Here is a 22,949-nt window from a genome sequence, read left to right on the forward strand (position 1 = left end):
ATATAAAAATTATTAAAATGATAATATTAAAAGCTTAATATAATCTTTATCCTTTTGATAATTTTACATTTATAAATGATTTTGATTATTGTTATCCAAACAACTATCAATTATAATTACTTTTGAATTAAAGTATCCAAATATAAACCATCTTAAAACAAACTGAATCTTAATAAAAATCAATTCTAGTAGAATCAAGTTGAACTCAACCTCAATTTACAAAAACTAAACCAAACACACACTTAATTTGTCAAATAAATAGGATATAACAAATATCTTGATTGCATTGTTTATTACTTCAAACTTAAAAAAAAAATTCCTAAATTTTGGTCTCTATTTCACTTTGGGAGCTATACGCTATATGTTAGATTCATCTTTTCAAAATAAAAAAGTTATGCCAACGAATTAATATTAAGTTTTAATAACTTTCAAGAAATCAATAATCATGTTGTTTTAATTTCGTAATCTTGTCAAAACACATTTTTCCTAAATTTAAAGTGAAACACAATTTATATTTCTATTCTTATTAGTTTTAATATTTTGAATTTTTTTTGGATTCAAACATAATTTTTTTATTAACATTTATATTTTAAATGAAATTTAAGAAATGTCCACATGCTTATTTGCTCATATTTCACTTATGGGGAAATACTTGAATGTATTTCACTAGCAAACCAATATAATATAAGGTAAATTAATGAAAAAAAAAAGTAAATAATTGAATATTTTTTAAATAAATAAAAAACATTTCTGGTAACTTTTTCATAAATAAAATATAAAATTTGACAAATTAAAAGGAATATAGTATAATTTGACTTTTTAAGTTACAGAGAAAACGCTTTGTAAAAATGCCTAAAATCGCACCAGAAATATCTGACAATCACTTGACAGTTTCATTACAATAGTTATGTGACAAAATTTTGTGCAAGTAAACATTATTACCCAAGTAAAGATGCTTAACAAGAATGTTAAAAACTTAGAATCATTGATACTGTCTCAATCCTTAGATATGAAACAATCAAACATCCTTGTCCAGCAACCACTTCTCACATGATCTTGCTCAAGAGGGTCCTTAAAGTTTGCTTTCTCACCTAACTCTTCAAATGAATCCACAAGGTTCTGGAGCCTTGCCACAAACTCAATCAAGAGGGATGTAAATGTTGCTAGAGACAGTGAACTAGCACTTTCATATGTCCTTGATTCCTCCTCTTTAAACACTACATCTGTCTTAAAGGAAATATGAGCAGGCCAGGAAGGCTGTTTCTTGTATATGTTTTCTTCAACGAAACCTGGTGGTTGGGCCGCAGTTTGTTCATCCCAATTTTTTGGAACGTTAACTGATCTTAGGTCGAGGACAGCTTCGCTGAGAGACTTGTACTCCAAGAAACGTCTTTCATCGTCCATGTTTGAGAAATCTTGTTGTTCGCCCTTTGGTCTTGGCCGGTTTCCAATCTCCCAGCTCTCAGAATTTACAAGGATGAAAGACTTCTTATCAATCTTCTGTTGCAGTTCTTCTGCTGCCTCGTGTACTTCAAACAAAATGTCGTCCTGACCCAGTTTCTCCATCTTTTGAACTTTGTTTCCAAGTTCCCGAAGCACTTTTGCTGCTTCAGCGCCTACCTTCTTCAGCTCACTTTGGAAAACTTGCCTCTTCTCAGGTGGAGCCTGATAACCGAAAAGGAACCTTAATGACTATTAGAATCATTAGCATATCGTATTTATTATTTTGATTTGTTTAGCATCGATAAATACCTTGTATCATATTTCATACAATTCAGATACAAACGTTTATCCTCCATTCTCTATTCTGGTTTCTAACAATAACATTTATGTAATTCAGAAAAGAAAACAAAAATCTTGATATTGAAAATGAAATTTTGCGAGCTATTTAACAATTAGAAGCTTTCAATATCCCCCCAAGAGGGAAAAGTCCATAACATAGTGAGTAAAGGAAGCATCAAAGGAAATCTAACTTCCATGTGTCAGAATCAGAATTTTTCAATGCAGACCTCTCATTCCAGTTAAGTTACTCATGCGTGCAAATGATATTATATCGTTGACACAAATGTCAAGTACTCGAGTATATTCTCAAGTGAGGAAACGGGTATCAACCTTACAGTATGGTAGTTACTAGTTAGTATGATTAAGGAAACATAAACTCAGGAATAAAAGCAACACTTGGTCTAACTGAAAATACATATGGGACAAAAATGATTTTTTCTTCTGAGAGGTTTTAACAGAGACCAGGCTTAGGCATACCAATTGTTAGTGCTCGGTGGCAATCATGTATAATGCTTGCCCATCTTAGGTTTAAGCTTGTTTCATGAAACAAAAAATGATATATTGTTTGAAATAATTTGGAAAAAAAAATGAACTAGCAAATTGCCGTTGTGAAGACTTAATTTTGATGTGCAGAAGCAAAATCCTATACCTTACAAACCATAGTCATAATTAGGAATCCTAAAGATTAAGACTAACGCAGTGCTATTAACTTAGCACAATAACACTGCAAAGGGAGCCTTACTAGCTAAATCAGCAAGTGATTCAATAGATTTTCAATCCCACTTAACTAATCAGAAACTCTCAATGGAATCAATTGTTTTGGGAAAAGAAAATAACGGTATGCTTGATTAGGGGGTAAAAATGGGGTAGAAAGTTTCATGAAAAAGTTTGATGTGTAACAATTATCAGCCTATTATTACACTCCAACCAAACATACCCTAAACTGAAAGAAGTAAATCATGAATATGAAAGAGCATTAAAATTGTAGAAAAGAAACATTAAAAAATAAAGGAAACACTCACAGGCTCTATAACAGAATTTGGCAGTTAAGAAGTACCTGTATTTCAGAAAGTATACATCCATGCATAGCCATGACCATAAACGCACAATGCCTTAATGCTCCACCTACTTTCACATAATTATGCCAAGGATATTTAAACATTCTGTAGCGACCATGAGGTGGCTCCCAAACAGCAAAACCTAACTTCAATCAACAATATGTTACTATGAGTAATGAAGATTACCAATTATACTTTGATTAAACAGAGACGGTAAACTGAAGTAAACGTGATACCAGTGCTTCCTCTTGGCTCGAAGATTCAACAGCCGATCTGTAGCCGCTGTAAAGCGGGTCATCAGAAGCTTGGTAGGTAAGAATTTTTGAGGGTATTCTCTCATACTCAACACAATTAAGGTAGTTATTGACAACACCTGAAAAACAAGCCTAAAGAAAGTTATTCAACCCAAGAAATAACATTATGATTTATGAAGCAGCAAACCTATGTAGTAGCAATGAAAAGTTCAATGTGAAATCAAGAAAATGTTGTAGAGAGGAACCTTCCAAAGATTTCGCGACCCCCATGAAATTCTTCCCCACAAGATTATGCAGATCCTCACCAGCCCAGATTGGAAATATACATACATTTACTCCAACAGATACAGCAGCACCAATCGCAATGAGCAGAAACCTGTTTATAGACGTCTGAACAAACTCTCCAGTTCGATATCCGGATACAATGATGTAGCAAAATGTGATCAAGAACACACGGAAACCATATTCATAAGCCTTCAATGTCGGGTATAGTTTAGCATAGGTAGCACAAAATCCTATATCAATCACACATCATGTCATTAGTATTAGAAATATAACTATTCACATGTCCTTTTTATATCATCTTATGCTTTTTGAAAAGTAATTCCAATACATGATATCAGAGTTTTTATGACTTAAATGTTTAGAGTTCGATTCTTGTTGACCCCAAAAGAAAGAATTTTAATACAAGGCCAACAAAAAGATAAAGAAAGCATATGAAAAAAAAATTCACTCAAAACCTAAAAGACGCATGAGAGGAAGGTTATAAAAATGATCATTCGTGTGTCTCTTCCTGTCAACTTAAGTTTTTGGGAAAAATAATTTCATAACAATCAAAGATAATCAATAACATAAGCAAATAGAAGCTACTATTGGAATATTATGCTACCTGCAATGAAGATGCTGATAATAGTATAAAGAACTTGCCAGTCACCACCCAATCTTGTTAATTCTCCTATTCCCAAAGCAAGTCCTCCAGCTGACAAAGTCCCAAGTCCTCTGTTAAGCCCTTTGCTAAGAGTTGCACCTGCAGAGAAGAGCATGCAAACTTGTTAAGCAAATCATATTCTTTAATCAATGATTTCTGAACCTAGCTTAATGAAGAAGTACGGAATTTGGAATATGCAGCAGAGAAATTTAATTTATAGACTCTGGTAAAATATGTTAATAACCATAACATCTACAACATTAAAAAGGAGGGGCATTTATGCAATAACTAACCCATGAAAGTTCTAAATAACATAAATTTAGACCAGAAAGACATGTCAACTTAATCTGTTGATCACAATGTTTACTAAAGGCAATTTTATGTGAGTTTCTTTTTTATAATATTTAAAAAAATAATCATGATATATTCATGGGCCAACCAACACATGAACACATTATTAATGAACAGTGATTCTGGCCCCAGTACCAAATTATTATGACATGTACATTTAAGCTATCTCAAAAGAAAAATGCCAGAAAAAATCATTTTTGTCAAAATCTCATTTGATAAAATAGTTTGACATATTTATCATGAATTTATTTTGAATAATACACTAAAAAGTATGACACTTTTATTAATTATTCCCAACACTAATACTGTTAATTTATTTTATCAAATGCGTATACTTAAGTTCCATGAAAAGTTAGTTGTAGCTTTTTTAATTTTAACTTTTTTTTTCATTTGATACCGAGTGGCATCTGCCCCACCGACCAAACTTATTCTCAACTACCAAGACTTATAACAAAAGAGCTTAATTTTGATCTGATAACTTCAATCAATTTAAACTGTTGATGTTTGTATAAATTCTCTTCACACATTATACGAAAATTAAATTGGAATAATGTGTTTTTTTTAGCATTACGTTGTTGAAAGATTTTCTATCCAACAGTTTTTATTGTCAGTTGATTAGATTTTAACTTTGATGTAAAATATCTTAAGCAGTAGTACAATCACATATGTTATTTTTGATAATTATTTATAAAGTCAAAAAATATCATATAAAATTGTTTTCTATTGAACATTAAATTAAATTCCAATTTAAATACTAAATTCTTTTATATTTGATCAATTTTTATAAGTATACATAAATTTTATAATAATATTTTATAATTTTTATAAAATAAAAATTTATGTGTAGCTAATAATTAAAATTTATTAAATAATAATTTAATTAAATATATTAAATTATTTAAAAAAATATATTTATAACTTCTACCTTTAGAGAGTCTTCCTGTAAAGTTAATAATCGAAACCGTAATAATTTAATCAAACATATCAAATTATTTAATCGATAACAATTTTACCTGAACACACATGCACATGAGTTTTCGGCTTTCACTATTGGCTAAATTGACTGCATGTTAGGAGAAGAAGAAGGAGAAGAGGGTAAAGAAAACGTCACCAATGCTGAATTCGAAGACGACAACGACGGTGAGAATGGCCCAAACGGAGTAGCGACTAACACTTTCAAATGGTTCCTTCAGAAATATGAGAAGCGATATGAGAACCAAAGCCAGTCCCATCTTCGCGGAGAATATAAACTTCCTTGGATCCGAACACCCCATCTCCCACGCCCTCGCCGCCACCTGCTTCGCCATCTTCCAACCCTCCACGATCCCGTCCGAGCACCGCCTCCACCACCACCTCCCCGTCAGCCGCTCCTCCTCCTCGTCGGATTCCACCAGCGGGTCCCCAATCTGTGAATAGCCATACACGTTCCTCGACGACAGCAGCCTCTCCTTCTTCTCCCTGAAGCTGTAATGGAACGAACCCATCTTCGGCACCCCCCTCGAACCCATTTTCTTTTGATCGGATCCAATCGTTAGGGTTTCGAATTTGGATTTGGAGGGAGAGAGTGTGGTTTGTGAAGAGTGTTTGTATGTCAGTGAGAGTCCCAAAGGAGAAATTAAACGACGTCGTTGTTTGTTTTGATTTGATCGGAAATCGTGCGAAGCAGTTAGCAGTTAGCGCCAAGCAGGATCGTGTGTCTCAAGCATGATTCATGAACGTGTATATAATGAATCATGATAGATAGATAGATAGATAGATAGAAATAGATTCCATTATGATCTGGATCTTCTTCAATACGCTTTTATTTTCTTACATGTATTATTGGTTTCAGAATATTCTATAATTGGTTTTTATCGTGCACAAGAAACCAAAGAAAATGATTTTGTTTGAATTGAAAAATGATATATTTTTTGGGTTATTTTTTTAGATATTGAAAAAAGTTTAGTGTAATGTTTTAATATTGAAATTAGGATGTTTTACAAAATTTTTGGAGCTGTAAAATTTACAAAAGATGAATTATTAAAGCATAATTTTTTTTAATCATCAATAATGATACGTAGGCGCGAATTTCATTTTTAAATATTTATGAAAACAATATGTAGAGTGCGTAAAGGGCCGGAAAATACATGATGATGCTCTCATCGCTTGTGAGACGGTCCAATGGCTGAAGCTACGAAGGAAGTAGGTGGCAATTGTCAAACTAGACTTTCAGAAAGTTTATGACAGGGTGCGATGGAGTTTTGTGGATATAGTGCTATAGAAGATGGGCTTTGGTCTTAGATGGAGGACATGGATGAAGGAATGTGTGACCACAGTGTCTATGTCAGTGTTGATTAATGAGTTACCATCCAAGCCGTTCAAGATGAAGAGAGGACTCACATAAGAAGATCCCCTCTGTCCTTTTCTTTTTGTTCTTGTTGTTAACGTTTTGCACAGGATGGTGGGTGAGGCAGTAAGGAATGGACGTATTTCTCCATTACTGGTGGGTCGGGACAACATAGAGCTGTCGCATCTCCAATTCGCAGATGACACGATATTGTTCTGCCCTCACGATACGGAGACAGTGTTGAATTATAAGAGACTCCTGCGTTGTTTTGAGCTAATGTCTGGCCTGAGTATTAACTACGACAAGTCAAGCTTGATTTCAGTCAACTGTGAGAAGGCATGGGTGACTAATATGTGTGGTCTGTTGGGATGTACCGAAGCTGCGTTATCGGTCAGGTACTTGGGAATCTCCTTAGGCACAAATCCTCGGTTGGTGAAGACCTGGAAACCGATCATAAATAAGGTGGAAGATAAGCTGAGCCTTTGGAAAGCTAAATCTCTTAACAAGGCTGGTAAGTTGGTTCTCATCAAATCGGTTCTAAATAGCCTTCCGGTTTACTATTTAACCTTGTATAAGATACCAAAAGCGGTTGCAGAAAAGATTATTGGACTACAAAGAAGGTTTCTGTGGAGTAAAGAAGATGGAAATAATGGTATACCGCTTGTGAAATGGGAGGTGGTTCAAGCTCCTAAGAAGCTAGGTGGGTTGGGTGTCAGGGATGCATTACTCAGGAATGCGTCGCTTCTGTTCAAGTGGTGGTGGCGATTCTCTAAGGAGGACTGCTCGTTGTGGAAGAAGGTTATTTGTTCTTGTAATCAATTGAACCCATCTTTAATGTTGTCACAACAACCTTTACCATCTAAAGGGAGACCATGGAAAGATATCTGCCAGCTTAATATGAAAGATCAACAGGTGAGATATATGATGATTAGTGGTTTGTCTATGGAGGTGGGAAATGGAAGACGTATTCATTTTTGGGAGGACAGTTGGTTATAAAGTGACTCTTTGAAGGATAGTTTTCCAAGACTCTTCTTTGTTTCAAACTAACAAGGATCTGTAATAGGGGACTATGGGCTCTGGGATGGGTTAGAGTGGATTTAGAACTTCGAATGGAGGAGAGAACTGTTCTAATGGGAGTTAGAGTTGCTCAACCAACTTCATGACCGTTTACGAGTTGTGAAGTTGTTGGTTGATAGAGAGGATTTTGTCATATGAAAATTTGACAAGAAAGGTATTTTTTCCACTAACTCATTTATGCAGGTACTGCAGAAAGAAACTATCTCAGCGGACATCACAAGTTACCGTTTCACTAGTACCATTTGGAGAGGCCTGGTTCCTCCAAGAGTTGAACTGTTTGCATGGTTCGTTTTAGTTGGCAGGGTCAACACGAAGGAGAGGCTGAGTAGATTCGGAATTATTAATCATAATGATAATATTTGTGTGTTGTGTAGAAAGGATATAGAATTTGTGCATCATTTGTTCTTTGACTATGAGTTTGCATGGCAGATGTGGTGCGCTTGGCTAACGTGTGCTAGTAGAGACTGGACTATGCCGGGAACTGTTAAAGAGTTTTTTGATAGCTGGATTGGAGTACCATGCTGTAAGTCTCAGCAAAAGAAGTGGCTGATAGGCTTCTTTGCAGTTGTTTGGAATATCTGGTTGGAACGGAACAGTAGAGTTTTTCATAATACTGAAACATGTGTTAAAGAGATCAAGACTAGATCGTTTTTGAGCTACAGAGTTTGGGGCGGTATTGATCCGTTTGGTTGTTCATGGTAATACCGGAGATGACAATGGAGTATACCTTTTATTGTGCCTAGTGTGTCGTGTTTATTTGTTCTTTCTTTCTATTTGTTCCACTTCAATGTGTTGAGCTCTTATGGTTCAAAAAAAATATGTAGAGTGCGTATTGTATTATTTAAACTAAAGTCACAGTATACAGATTATGTATTGTCATTTTCTCACTAAAAAGAGGAACGAATCTATTAGATTGATTGAGTGTAAGAATGCTTTATTTTCTTAAGAATGTAAGAGTATAAAAATGGAGAGAGATATTAGTTTAAAAATATATTATAATGGTCAAATCTTTTCTCAAATATTTAATGGTGTGAGTTTTGTACGTGAAAATTCATGTGATATTGTTGTTTCTTTTGCAATAATATATGAAAAATTTAAGAGTATCTTTGTTAATGTGTTGATAATCAAGTATTAAAAAGAGTGTAAATATTTTTTATAGACAGCTTGTTTTAGTGTTTGGAGGTTTCGTTCAGTAGGTACTATCACAAATTGTATCATGAATTCATTTTCGAGGCTACTACTGCTGTTATCTGTAAATTCTGACACCGACAAACCATCTGTTGAGAGTCCAAAAATCATTGCAACATCTTTTAAACTAATCGTACATTTACTGTGTAAAAGGTGGAATGTATGAGTTTTTAGGTGTCACCGCTCAATCAAGGCATTGATAAGTGTGTTGTGTAAAGTAAGTTTCTCAAGTATTTGAAATATGTGATAAAATCCACTATCTCATAACTTAATTTCAATTCGGAGATCATCCACATCTTGGTGGAGATATCTTGATACCAAATCTCTTGATTTTTGAACAATGGGCTGGTTATTTAGTCCAATAGGAATAAAAAATGAAAACCACTCCATAAATTACTCTAAATCCAAAAATTCACATTCAGTTATTTTAGAAATAACCATACAAACCCTAAATTATAAATCGTTTTCATCCTCAAATCACTCTTCCTCCCTAGCCAGCAGCCACTCCTTCCTCCCCAACCGACAGCCACCCCTGTAGCCTACTCCCCTGTCACCTTTGTGGGATCGTCATCAGACAACCATCTACGTAGTTATTAAAATAATATACAGCATTTGTTAATTGTATATATTTAAACTGAATCTAACAAAATAACCATTGAATTAAAAATTAAAATAACCATCTACATACCTAGTGAGTTGAACATCACATTTGCAGGATGGAGAGAGTCGACAGCGACTAAATTGTGAAAGAGAGCAGAATTAAATTAGATGTGTTAAAGAGGAGAGAAAAGAGAGCTACCAACAAATTTTTTGCTGCCATTGATTCTGTATCTTCATTGATTGTAGATATGTGGATATATAGCACAGGATAATGTACGTCTCGAACGGCGCGATGGGAGACGGCGGCCGGTGGGCAGCAATAACAAAGTCGCACGGAGTTGTTGCGGCGCGATCTCCCATTACTACGGCGCACAAGTAGAACTCAAATAGGTTAGGCGTCGTTGGCAGGAAGTTGAGTAGCGTCGGGTGGTGTTTTGGACGGCGACAGCTGAGTAATGGGAAGAGAATGGGTAAGAGGAAGGCTCTGCAGAACGGAAATCACACGCGGAGAGAAAAAGTTTCCGTATACGTAACTGCACCATTTGTAAATCCTTATTTTTTTGAAATTCAAATAGCAAAATTATTTGAAATTAATTAAATTAATTATTATCTGATTTTAATTTCCTTTTTAATGCTATTGCTCACATTGTTTATTAAACTCGTTGTCTCTTCATATTTTTTCTAATAATAATAATAATAATAATAATAATAATAAAGACAAAAAATAATTACATACAATAGACTATCAATATATTTAACAATCTAATTTTCAAGATGCGTAATGTCACGAATCATATTTTGTCGTTTATTTTTTTAAAAAAAATATATATTATATAATTTTTATTTAATATATCTCTCACATTAAATAAATACGTTTGAAATATTTTAGAGATTAATTTTTTTAATTCCTACTCCTTAGTAATTATTAAAATTTAATATATTCGAAACACATTTAACATAAATTGTTTCACGTACATACTAAATAATATTTTCTATAAAACATATTTAATATATTTCATCAATGTATATTATATAAAATATATTTAATATATTTAAATTAAATCTGAATTTAAAAATTGATATTTAAATTAAATTCAAACTTAAATATTGATATTTTATTTAAATTTAGTATATTTAAGTATTCATAAAAAATATAAAATATATTTAATATGTTAAAATATATTTAAATTCAAAATATATTTAAATATATATTTAAATTCAAAATATATTTAAATATATATTTAAATTTAAAAACGTTACCAATGAATTATAACTCAAAGAACATAATAATATGATCTCTCCATATTCTTCTGCGTATTGTGTATTCTCAAAATCACCCTCAGATTTTCAGGAAACACCATTTTTTCTAATAATCACCTAAATTTTACATTTCTCTTCAATAATAAAATAAAAAATTCACATTTTTAAAGCTTTTAATATATTGAATATAATATGTTAAAAAAATGTTATAAATTTTTAATGCTGGTTTGGCAAATGCTTTTGCTTAACTTTTAAATTCTTACTAGGAAAGAAATAAAAACAAGAAAAATAATATTTATATACTTTATTTGACTGTATTAATTATGAGAAAATTTTGAAATTCAATTTTTATTTTTCATTTAATAATTTACTAATATTTTTTGTTTTCACTAAAAAAATAATCTTTCGTCTCTTCAATCTTGTTTATCCATTACATTCTCTTTTATTGTTGACAAAATCAATTAATTATGATGTTAATATTATCACCTAACAAGAATATATAAATTAAAAAAATCATATCATATAAATATAGTAAGCAATCACTAGTTAACTATCTGTATAAAAAAAATTTAACTTTAACTCATCATTCCTTCTCCCTTAGTTTTCATCCTCCTATCACGTGTTTTATGAAATTAAAATATTTATTAACTTAAATAATTTTTTGTTGCTGTAAAATATTTTTTTGGATTTATTTCTTATAAAACTTTTAAGTCTATATTTAAATTTGTAATTAATTTATTCTATTATATGTTAATGCAGCAGATTAAATATTTATGTGACAAGTCTTATTATATTTGCAATTCAACTTATTTAAAAGTTTATTTATTTATCTATTCTGGTAGAAAATGGAAAGAATATGTGTATTATTATTCATTATGAATATTTATGTATAGTTTTTTTATGTGAAGCTACTAATTTAGAATTGCTAAATAATAATTTACAATTATTTTTATATAAAATTAATAATGATAAATTATTAAATAATAATTTAGTTAATTCATTATGGTCACTATTACGCGCGATGGAATCATGTGACGGGCTAAGAAGAAAAAAAAAAAAAGGACGTCACTCGTGATGTTATGGTTGGTACTTGGTAGGCAAAATTGATGCGTCAGTGTGTCACTCTCCACAGATTTAAATGCATTTTTCCATGTATCGTGAATCAATCATCTACGATTAAGGAAGGGGGCCTGAATTGAATGAAATTTCCACCTTTTAAATTTGCCTTACCTGAACAATGATTCTATTTCACTGGATAAGATTGCAATCTTATTCAGTTTTAGATTTCTTGAGCTAAGCCAGCATAAGCTTGCGGTTAATCTATACATATAATATAAGTATTATAATTAATACATAAATATAGATGAAATTATACTTTTGTAAATAATTTTCTCTTTGTTGCTTAGATAGTTATATTTTTTAATAAAAATATTTGGTTAAATTCTATAGATACAATTAATATATTTAGTTAAATTTATTTAAATATTTATAGTATTTGTTTTAAATGTACATTTTTTTTTCTAGGTTATTGATATTAGTTACCTTTCTTTAATAAACCAAAGTTTTAAACTAAATTTGATAAAGTACAAGTATCTCATTTTTTTTTTTAGTAAAGCAAAAAGATATTTATGTTTGCAGCTTCATTGGTTTAGAACAAGATTCTCTTTATTTTGTTAGGATAAAAAGTTAGAAACTTCTTGGTCCAATGAGCCAATAATTTCCCTAATGGTTCTTTATTTGGGAGAGAATTTTCGTAATGGTTTTATCGTTTTATGTTTAACTTTTACTTCAGTGGCAATTCCCCCTAATGTCACTCTTTGTTTTTTTTCTTTTGTTTCTCCGGCTTTCCGTAATCTTATTTCAATAATGCGAGTACTTTTGGTATTGCAACAATGCCAGTAAACCTTTTTTTCCTTGGTTAGAAAGCAAGTTGTTTTTGTTCGTGGAAAGCACCTATAGTTTTAGTGTAGAAACAATGCCAGACCAAAAACATAAAAGAAAGTCTAGAAAGTAGAAACAATGGAAGGTACTAAACTACTAGTAGAGATACTCAGTATTACATCCATTTCTATTGGATCATCAAGGAGAAGCACAAGGAATATTTGAGGCCAAACAAAAATAAAATGTCCGCTGAGCTATTTCTGGAGCCCAACGGATAAAGTATTGAGACCCAAAATAAGAGAGAAACTTGATTAGATTCTAAAAATGAAGAAAGATGGACAAAAAAGAAAAAATGAAGAAAGGAGTTTATCGAAAAAAGAATGAAGTAAAGGAAGCTAAGCTATCCATTGAAGCTGTTCCTCAAAAAATAAATTCAAAGAAACAAACATAAAAAATTGAAGCTGTTGGTTTAGAGGCAAATCCAGATATACAAAAAGGGATTGTGCTCCTTTAAATCGAAGAAATCGGAAAAATGAAAAGGTAAAGACCTTTGTCACCTTTAAATCAAATTTACATGACAAAAGTTATAAATTAAATCTGATTAAACTTTTATTTTTATTTTAGAATATTTTTTCTCACAAGAAGAGATGCTACACATGAAAACACAGAGCAAATTACCTCTCTATATTATTTTCAATGCACTATTTTCTTAGTGAAAGTGTGAAGGGTTTGAACTATTAAGTAGGATTTTTTTGTTAGTATTAATCTGCAAATTCATTCTCTATTTTTTCAGTTTTGGTAAGAAAAAGACGGATGATTTGGATTAATTGGGATACTATGATTTGTCTACAAAAAAAGAAGGCCTTGAATTTAGAGATTTCACAATTCAGAATCTGATAATTTTAGGCAAATAGTTTTGGCGATTTGTAACAAAGTCTACTTTTCTATTATCAAAAATCTTAAGAGGTAAATACTTTAACAATGGTAATGCTATAACTGCAGAAATTGGAGTCTTACCTTCTTGGGGATAGAGGAGCATACTAGAAGACTGAAAGAATGTTGAAAAAGGTCCAAACTAGGCTGTAAGTATTGGAGAGAATATTCGAACCTTTGAAGATCCTTGATTGCCTCCTCCGTATCCTTTAATGATTTCTGACATGCCAAACAGACATGCTATTTTGAGTTAGTTCCAAGAGTTAAAGACTTAATTACTAAAAACGAGAATCAGAATCAGAATCTCATTCAAGAATTATTTTTCAAAGATGTCGTAGACAGAATTTTGTTAGTTAAAATTCAGCAGAGTAGGGACAAATTGTAATGGGATTTAAACAAATCCAAACAATATGATATAACTTCAGGTTACAAAATTGGCTATTTATTCACCATCCGCCTCTGGAACTTTGATCTAATTATATGCAGCAGAAAAAGCCGTGGATTGATGTATGAAAGTTGAACTTGGACGCTTAGTCGCGCTATCACGCTTCCTACTTCGAATTACACACCATTCACACCACTTCTTCAAAACATTAAGAAAACAAAAAGAATGCACATGGTTAGAAGAATGCGAACATGCATTCACCGAGATCAAGAACATCTTATCTTCTCCACCAAAACTCCAAAAGCCAGAACACGGTAAACCTCTATATTTATATTTATCTGTTACTAATCATGCTATTAGTTTTGCGTTGATAATAGAAACAGGTAAGCAATAACACATAGTATATTTTGTCAGCAAATTCCTAAAAAACATCAAATTAAGGTATTCAAAGCTCGATAAGCTAGCCCTGGCTCTTGTTACCACAGCAAGATGTCTAAGACACTATTTTTAGAGTTATACTATCATAGTCCGAACGGAACACCCTCTGAGACAAATCCTAACATGACCTGAACTTGCTGGAAGATTAATTAAATAATCTATAAAGCTCTCAGAATACGAGATCCAATGTCCAGCACGAGGAGCTATCAAGTCACAAGCACTAGCCGACTTCATAGTAGACTCACACTTCATGAACTTTTCTCGCGTGAGGAGGTATGGACGTTGTACGTTGACGGTGCTTCAAACATGCAAGGCTCTGGAGCTGGAATATTACTTGAAATTGAAAAAGGAATGGCTATAGAACAATCCCTATAATTCACCTTTCATGCCAGCAATAACCAAGCAGAATATGAAGCAATCATATTTGACCTAAAATTAACCCATACACTTCGCATAACACACATTGAGATTTCTTATTGGTCGTACAACAAGTAACAAGTAATTTTCACACAAGAGATATGCTATTAGAAAAATATAACTCTATTGTCAAAAATCTTATCACTCATTTTATAAAATTTAAAATCACCCACATACCTCAGGAGCAAAATAACCAAGCTGATGTCCTATCCAAACTAGCAACTACTAGAAGTCTAACTCATCAGCCGAGCTTATCATAATTAACATCGGATGAGCCCAATGTCACACTAACAAGTGTGTTGAGTATTTTACAGGAAGGATATTGGTGAAGACCATTCATACAATATTTACAAACAGGAATCATACCTGAGAGCATCCAAGACAAGAGGCAATTCAAAAGAAGATCCAATTTCTTTATCATAGTTGGAACCGAGCTATACAGGCGAGGTTTCACAAGGCCACTCTTAAAATGTCTAAACAAAGAAGATGCCAACCTCGCCATAAAAGAAGTCCATGAAGGTGTTTGTGGCACACACATAGGAGGAAGGAGCTTGGCTTCCAAAATACTAAGAGTATGGTACTATTGGCCTACACTACAAAGAGATTCCATGAATAAGGTCAAACATTGCAACCATTGCCAGCGTCACGCACCAATCATCCACAACCCAACCGAGCAATTACACACATCAGAGGTACGCTGGCCCTTCAGTAAGTGAGGGCTAGATATCCTCGACCCTTTTCCACAAGTATCAGGTTAGGTTAAATTCTTAATTATTGCTATAGATTACTTTACAAAATGGATAGAGACTTTATCTTTGGCAAAAATCAATTTTGAAAAAATGATTTCTTTTATTTGGAAGAATATTATATGCAGATTTGGTATACCTCACTCCATTATCATAGATAACGGCAGATAATTTATAGACCGAAAATTCACAAATTTTTACAAAATTTTAGACTCATTCATCAATAAGGTCATATTGCAGGCACTTCGAAAAAAACTCGACGATTCTAAAGGACAATGGGTCGAGCTCATTCTAGAAATCCTGTGGAGCTATAACACAACAGAACAATTATCAACAAAAGAGACTCCTTTCCGACTAGTATATAGTTGTGATGCAAAGATACCCGTTGAAGTATCCCTCTAGTCCATCCGAACTCAAAGAATCAACAACAAAGCAAACACCAAGTTAAGAGCAACCGAACTCGACCTGTAGATGAAAACCGTGACAAACTGTCAACCCAAAAATACGTAATTCAACTTACTATAGCTTGGAAATACAGCAAGAGAATCAAATCAAGATCATTTTAAGATGGAGACCTGGTTCTAAAAAAAAAACAGAAGAAGCATGCAAATCACCAGGACATGAAAAACTAAGTGCCAATCGGAAAGGCCCTTTTCGAATATCAAAGGTTCTCAGCCGAGAAGCATGCATACTGCAAACATTAGAAGGCAGTAGTAACCTTCAAAGTACTTGGAATATATCGTCTTTAAAACTTTATGATAGTTAAGTCTATAAGTCGGACCCAGTGATGTACTCTTTTCCCTACTACCAGATTTTATCCCTAAGTTGGATTTTATTGGAAAGGTTTTAATGAGGCACCCCTCCCTCGCACCTTCAAAATGTGAAGGTTTTCCTCATTATCCAATAATACAATCCACTTTTTCAACAGTGCTATTTTCGTTGCAAATTTATTAACCGATTTATAGATATCAACTAAAAACGTCCACGATGACTTCCAACAGTAAAAACCTTTACATAAGAATTAGTCGACCACTTTCATATTCCTAAACTTAGACAACATTTACGAAAATCATGAAGGATAATCACATAGCAAGCCTATATACAAACGCATCCGAAAACAGATTACCAAGACAATCATTCGAAATATCAAACAAACTTTTTCAAACATATACCAAACATAAAGCTAAGTAATGCTTCCACATATCTAAACAAAACCCAAGGCAAGCATAAATAAATTAACAATTAAACAGTATTTTGGATGAGTTATACTCAAGCTATCAGTTCTCCAAATCAGTAAAATAAGCAAATCAAAATATCTAACATAATCTATTTGATCTCATGGTGCATCAGGATTTTCAGCCTCTCCTGCTTCATCTTGATCCTCATCTTCTATCAGTTCCCCACCCATGACGACTTTGCACGGATCCATTACAGTTAAATCCATATTTGGAGCCAGAAACTTAACTTGCTCCATAGCTCTTTGAAACCCATAAGCAAACATATCCAGCCTATGATCCTCTTTCCCATCCTCTAATTCCTTTTTCTCAACACCCAATACCACTATCCTAGCTTCCACATTGATCTTCTCTTTCTCTAATTTCATCATTTTTTTTCCTCAACAGAATTCATCTTTTTCTCCAACACCTTGATTTTCTCCAATGCTTTCCAAAGTTTATTACCCTTTTTAATATTTTTCTTCATCACCTAATCTATGCTGACTTTGTCAAAAGCATTTCTTGCATGCTTCAGTTCCTGAGTACGACCAATTGACATCAGACGCGCTCCCATAACCTACAAACCAACCATAAAAACATACAACACATAAAGCAAATTGACCAGAAATACAAAAATATATCAGCCTCTCTATCTTAACCTGTAAGTATTGTGCCATACCCACATCACCAACATCATGAACGGACTTTACTCGGCTGGACTCTGTCCATATTCATCAGCCACTATCATGAACGGAAAATACCCACTCCATAACGATGTAAGGTCTTTATACATGTGCAACATTTTTTGATTCTCAGTAAACTTTTTTACCTAATCCAGATAAATCTCTTTCTCGGAAAACTTATTTTCGGCCAAATCAACAACCTTACTCTTACTGACATCCCCCCTTTTTTTGTAACTTACCTTCCTCGCCGGAGAAGGATAATTCACCTCGGCCCCTCCTTCAACCTTCACATGACTAGTTGACCCTTTTTTATCCACATTTTTTGTTTGGAAAAAGGCACGCAAACTACTAGAGGTAACTTTTGGCGCCTTCTTAACTATAAAACAGAAAACAAACATATATCACACATTATACTCACAAACACCATGCTTGAAAATAATCTAACATTACCTATATACTCGGACATTGCCTCCCAATCTGTGTCCCACTCAAGCAGCTCTGCAACAGATAACAACTTCGAAGATGAAATATTATTCACCAGAAATTCTACCACCATTTCATTCTTATACTCCATCCTCTTCATATCCAATATTTGTCTAGGCCTCAAACACCAATATAACAGAAATTTTTCTAATAAACACTCATCTACATACCACAGAAACTCATCCTCAGCAACACTAACCTTCACATACATCACCTTAAACCCCTTAAAAGACTACTTATATAAACTAAATATAGCTTGACTTGGTGCACTAGCCATGTTTAACCAACCTCCTTCTTCACACCCTTAGACTGAAATAGAGCAAAAAATACTTCTAACTAAGGTTTTATCTCTAGGTAACTCATCAATACTTCAAATTTCCTTACAAATACCCTAGAGTTAGAATGCGATTGCGACAGTGCGTACTTTAACTGCATCAATACACCACACTAAAATTTTGAAACGGAAACCTAACACCTAGCTCCACAAATACACAGCTAAAGCATCACTCCTATGATATACGCGATCAACAACAGTACACAGTAAAAACCTAATTTTCAAAGCTTCATCCTCTCTAATCCAAGAAGACGAAACACCTAATTGAGATATACTATGTTCATCATCAAAAACAGAAACCCATTCCTTGACAGAATCTGCAACCCATGAAAACAGATTATTTGGATCCCAAACATATACCTCCTCAACAATTTTATTCTCCTCCTCAACTATCCGCTTATTCTTTTTTCTATCTTTTTCCCTTTCGATTTCCCTTTCCCTTTCATTACTCCTTTTCCTTTTTTCATTTTTACATAACACAGTAAAATACAAATATATTACATAAAAAAGTAAATATACTAACATCTTTTGCACATTTTCAAAAATTTTTGAAAACCTCACTAGATAGCCAACAACAAGGAACATTCTAAATCCAAATTTTTTACACCACGATTTCAAGATAATGCCAGCTAACCCACCAAATCAATAACTCCAAAAGACAAAACCAAAACCCTAATCAATCGGGACCGGCAATCATAATTATGGAGTTTGTAACTGGTCTCATTAACATTAGTAACTACATAGATCTTCTAAGGGCATTCATTGCACGTCTTTTCAGTTATTTCCCTTCTTTTTTTCTAAGATTTTAATTTATTTACTTTGCAAAACAAAAAATTTTTCACATTCTATTTTCTTATAAAAAATTAAATAAATAATTACCACCTTTATTTTTCCAAAAGAACCGTGCTGCCAAAATTCTTTCTCACCCTTTCATTAATTTTTCAAGTTTACAAATTGAGTTTGGGGGCTGACAAATATTTATATTCTGAGTTATAGGTTGAAAATTCAACCTATCCAATTGAAAAATTTTACAGGTCAAATTTGGAGTCTATAATCCGTTAGCAATAGCCCAGCTCAGATACACCTATAAATCAGAATCTAAATCAATTAATAGGTGTTGAATAAAGTCAAAACGAACCAAATCTCCTAACAGATCTATTCACTTAGAGTCAAACATTATTTACTAGAAATCAGGATAATACAGCCCCACAAATCTGTAGATATTCATAATTGCCTACAGCATAACAATTCCATAAATATAAGTGACTCACTAAGTTATAAGTACACCATTTACTTTGAATATCATCTCTATTATCTTATATTCTCTCTAACTTGAATATTGGAGTGTTTTTGTAAGTATTTATCACTATTCTTTTTAAAAGAGCCAACGTATAATTTGTCTCATCTAAAAAAGAGCGAATTCAAATGTTAAATAAAATAATTATATTTTAAAACTGACTATCCATATAGAAATAAATTTATTAGATTGAAAAATATCGTTAAAAAAAAGGGTTAGAGATGTGAAAATATATGTACAGAGATATTCAGAAAAGGTTAAACACAAGAAGTGTATATATAATCAAATATCATGCATACAATGTATTTGACACAGGAATATTGGAATATATATAGTACTAAATATGTATATTTGATCTTTTCCAAGTCAATTTTAATGTCTTAGAATAATAAAAAAGGATGTTAATAAACATGAGACAGGAACTTATTAGTAATAAATTAATAACCGGTGTAGTTTATGATTGTAATATTTATATTTAAAATTGTAAACATATTGAAGGGTTATTACTCAGAATAGAGATATAAGAGAGCATTAGTCAAACAATTAAACCGCATTTGTTTTAGACACAAAATATTAAAATAGAAATATAAATACAAATTATGTTTAATAGATAAAATATAAATAAAAATATTATATTTAAATATATTAAGTTAATATGTTTTGGTATTTATTTTAATATGAGAGATATAAAAATATTAATAAAAATATAATTTATTTTTATTTTTTTATATTATTTTTATTAATTTTTTATAATTATATATTTTATTATTATAATTTTTTAAATTTTTTAAATAAAAAATAACAAAAATTAATCTTTTATAATTTATTTTTATTTTTATATCTTATTTTTAATATTTTATTTTATCTCCTCTTCAAAACCAAACCTAATCTTAAAAAAGGATTGAAGGATCATGTGCAATATCAAAAAACATGAAGTCTAAAAATAATAATCCTAATAATAAAAGAAAAATGGTTATCACTAATTCACTGGGCTGTCTCGCATCTAGACGCACACTAACTGATCATTCTGAGATTTTGTCACAGTAAAAAGTTTATATTATATATTTTTTATGTTATAAGAATACTTTTTATTTTAATTTTAAAATAAAAAATGTAAAAAATATAAAGATAAAATGTATTTTTTATTTTTGTTTGACAAAAATTTTAAACATATTCCTAAATTTTATTTTGTTTGAATTTTATCTCAAAAATTTTTAATTTACATCAAATATATTCTCACGACTAATTTTTCAAAAAATTTAAGACCAATGATCAATAACAATTTTATAAGAATAACCCTCAACACAAGCAAATCAAATATAATTTTCATGCCTTATTAATATAAGGATCGCATATATTCGTGCAATTAAAGACATGTATGATGGAGTCACAACTAGTGTGAAGACTCAAGGTGGTGTGACCGAAAAATTTTCTATTAGTATACGATTACACTAGGGATCATCCTTAAGTCTATACCTTTTCACATTAGTCTTGGAAGTATTCACAGAGCACATCCAAGAGCCTGTGCCATGGTGCATGTTTTTTGCTGATGATATCGTCTTTATGGAAGAGTTAATGGAAGACCTAAATAAGAAGTTGGACTTATGGAGAGAAGCTCTAGAAATTTATGGTCTGCGCATAAGTCGTAGTAAGACGAAATATATGGAATGTAAGTTTGGTCTGAGAAGGAAAAATCTTAACATAGAGGTGAAAATTGGAGAAAACATCCTACGAAAAGTTAAAAATTTTAAGTATCTTGGGTGCATCATACATGATAATGGAGAGATTGAACAAGATGTAAATCATAGGATTCAAGCAGGTTGGTCAAAATGGCGGAGTGCATTTGGTTTTATATGCGACAAAAAAGCGCCTTTAAAACTTAAAGGTAAATTCTATCGCACTGCTATAAGACCGGCTATGCTTTATGGTATGGAGTGTTGGGCGGCCAAAGGGGAGCACGGCATAAGTTGAGTGTGGCAGAGATGAAGATGTTAAGATGGATGAGTGGTCATACACGATTGGATAAAATAAGAAACGAAGATATAAGGGAGAGAGTTGGAGTAGCACCATTGTCGAAAAGATGGTAGAATCGCGTTTTAGATGGTTTGGACATGTGAGAAGAAGATCGACAGAACACCAGTCAGGAGGATGGATGAGATGGAAGATGGACAAGGGGTGAAAGGTAGAGGAAGACCTAAGAAGACCATCCATGAGATGATCAAACGAGATTTACATGTAAACAGTTTCTCTGTAGATATGATACATGATAGAAGTTAATAGTATCGTTTGATTTATGTAGCCGACTCCACCTAATAAGACAAGGCATTGTTATTGTTGTTATTGTTGTATTATTAGATTGGTCTTAAATTTTTTAAAAATTTAGCCATCAAAGATATACTCGATACAAATAAAAAAATTTTAGGACAAAATTTAAACAAAATAAAACTTAATAATATTTTTAAAATTTTTGTCAAATTTCAAAAACACAAAATATACTTTATCTAAAATATAAAATCTCTTAATATATAATAATAAAAAATCGTAGATGAGTAGATATTTAACAAATGCACGCACCATTTATATATTTGACAAATATTTATACTAATTGATCAACACGTGTCATAACTTAATATAATTATTTATTTTATTAAAATATTAACCTCTTTTAAAATAATATACAATATATTAGAATACATAATAGTATTTTTTTATAAATATATATCTCTATAATAGTGTATGTTTAAAATTCTAAATACTAACTTCAGTTATTCAAATTATACTTATAAATTATAATACTTAGGACAAATTATTTAAATAAACTAAAATATAATTAAAATTATTCAATTATAATTTTTTGTAACTTCTTTTCTAATTAAACCGCTACATTCTATAATAATTTACAAAACATAAAGAAATTGCAATAATTTAATGCAAATTAGGAAGAGAAGTTGATTTACTAAAAGTGTAACAGTTTCTAAAAGAAATAAACATGCATAAATTATTGAAGGGTATATTGACAAAATAAAATATGTTAATTCTTTTAGAACTTATTTAAAATTAAGTTAAATATGTAACTGCGTAAAAATAGAAAATTTCATCATCCTCCCTTTAAAAAATGGCACTCAATTATATACTTTATATTTATCCTCCACTGCTATATATAGAAAGTTTAGCTATGTATAATCTACAACTCCTTTCCACAGATTCTACAAGCTTCTATTTTTGCATAAATTCTTATACCTCCAGCGGTTTATACATGTTTATTCTCCTTTAAAAATTGTTACACTCTATGCAGTTTCTAATCAATCAGCTTG

The 22,949-nt window shown here is 31.8% G+C and overlaps 1 protein-coding gene and 1 long non-coding RNA gene across 3 annotated transcripts; both read right to left on the reverse strand.

Moving 5' to 3' along the window:
- Positions 1–747: 747 nt before the first annotated feature.
- Positions 748–6,302, reverse strand: LOC112802199 (aluminum-activated malate transporter 9). Of its 2 annotated transcripts, none has more exons than XM_025845304.3 (6): positions 5,485–6,302; positions 3,984–4,121; positions 3,340–3,609; positions 3,077–3,213; positions 2,840–2,986; positions 748–1,665 (listed from the first exon to the last, which is right to left on the reverse strand). In XM_025845304.3, the coding sequence occupies exons 1-6, from the start codon at positions 5,879–5,881 to the stop codon at positions 997–999; spliced, it is 1,758 nt and encodes a 585-aa protein (XP_025701089.1). In that variant the 5' UTR covers positions 5,882–6,302; the 3' UTR covers positions 748–996. The 2 variants fall into 2 exon arrangements, with proteins under 2 accessions (XP_025701089.1, XP_025701090.1); XM_025845305.3 differs by lacking the exon at positions 5,485–6,302 and adding an exon at positions 4,316–4,438.
- Positions 6,303–16,829: 10,527 nt separating this feature from the next.
- On the reverse strand, positions 16,830–19,660 carry LOC140184609 (uncharacterized). The gene is made up of 2 exons (XR_011881708.1): positions 17,972–19,660; positions 16,830–17,897 (listed from the first exon to the last, which is right to left on the reverse strand). It is a non-coding gene; the product is annotated as an uncharacterized lncRNA (long non-coding RNA).
- Positions 19,661–22,949: the final 3,289 nt, after the last annotated feature.

This window comes from Arachis hypogaea, chromosome 5 (genome assembly GCF_003086295.3).
Source record: "Arachis hypogaea cultivar Tifrunner chromosome 5, arahy.Tifrunner.gnm2.J5K5, whole genome shotgun sequence".
Taxonomy (NCBI): domain Eukaryota; kingdom Viridiplantae; phylum Streptophyta; class Magnoliopsida; order Fabales; family Fabaceae; genus Arachis; species Arachis hypogaea.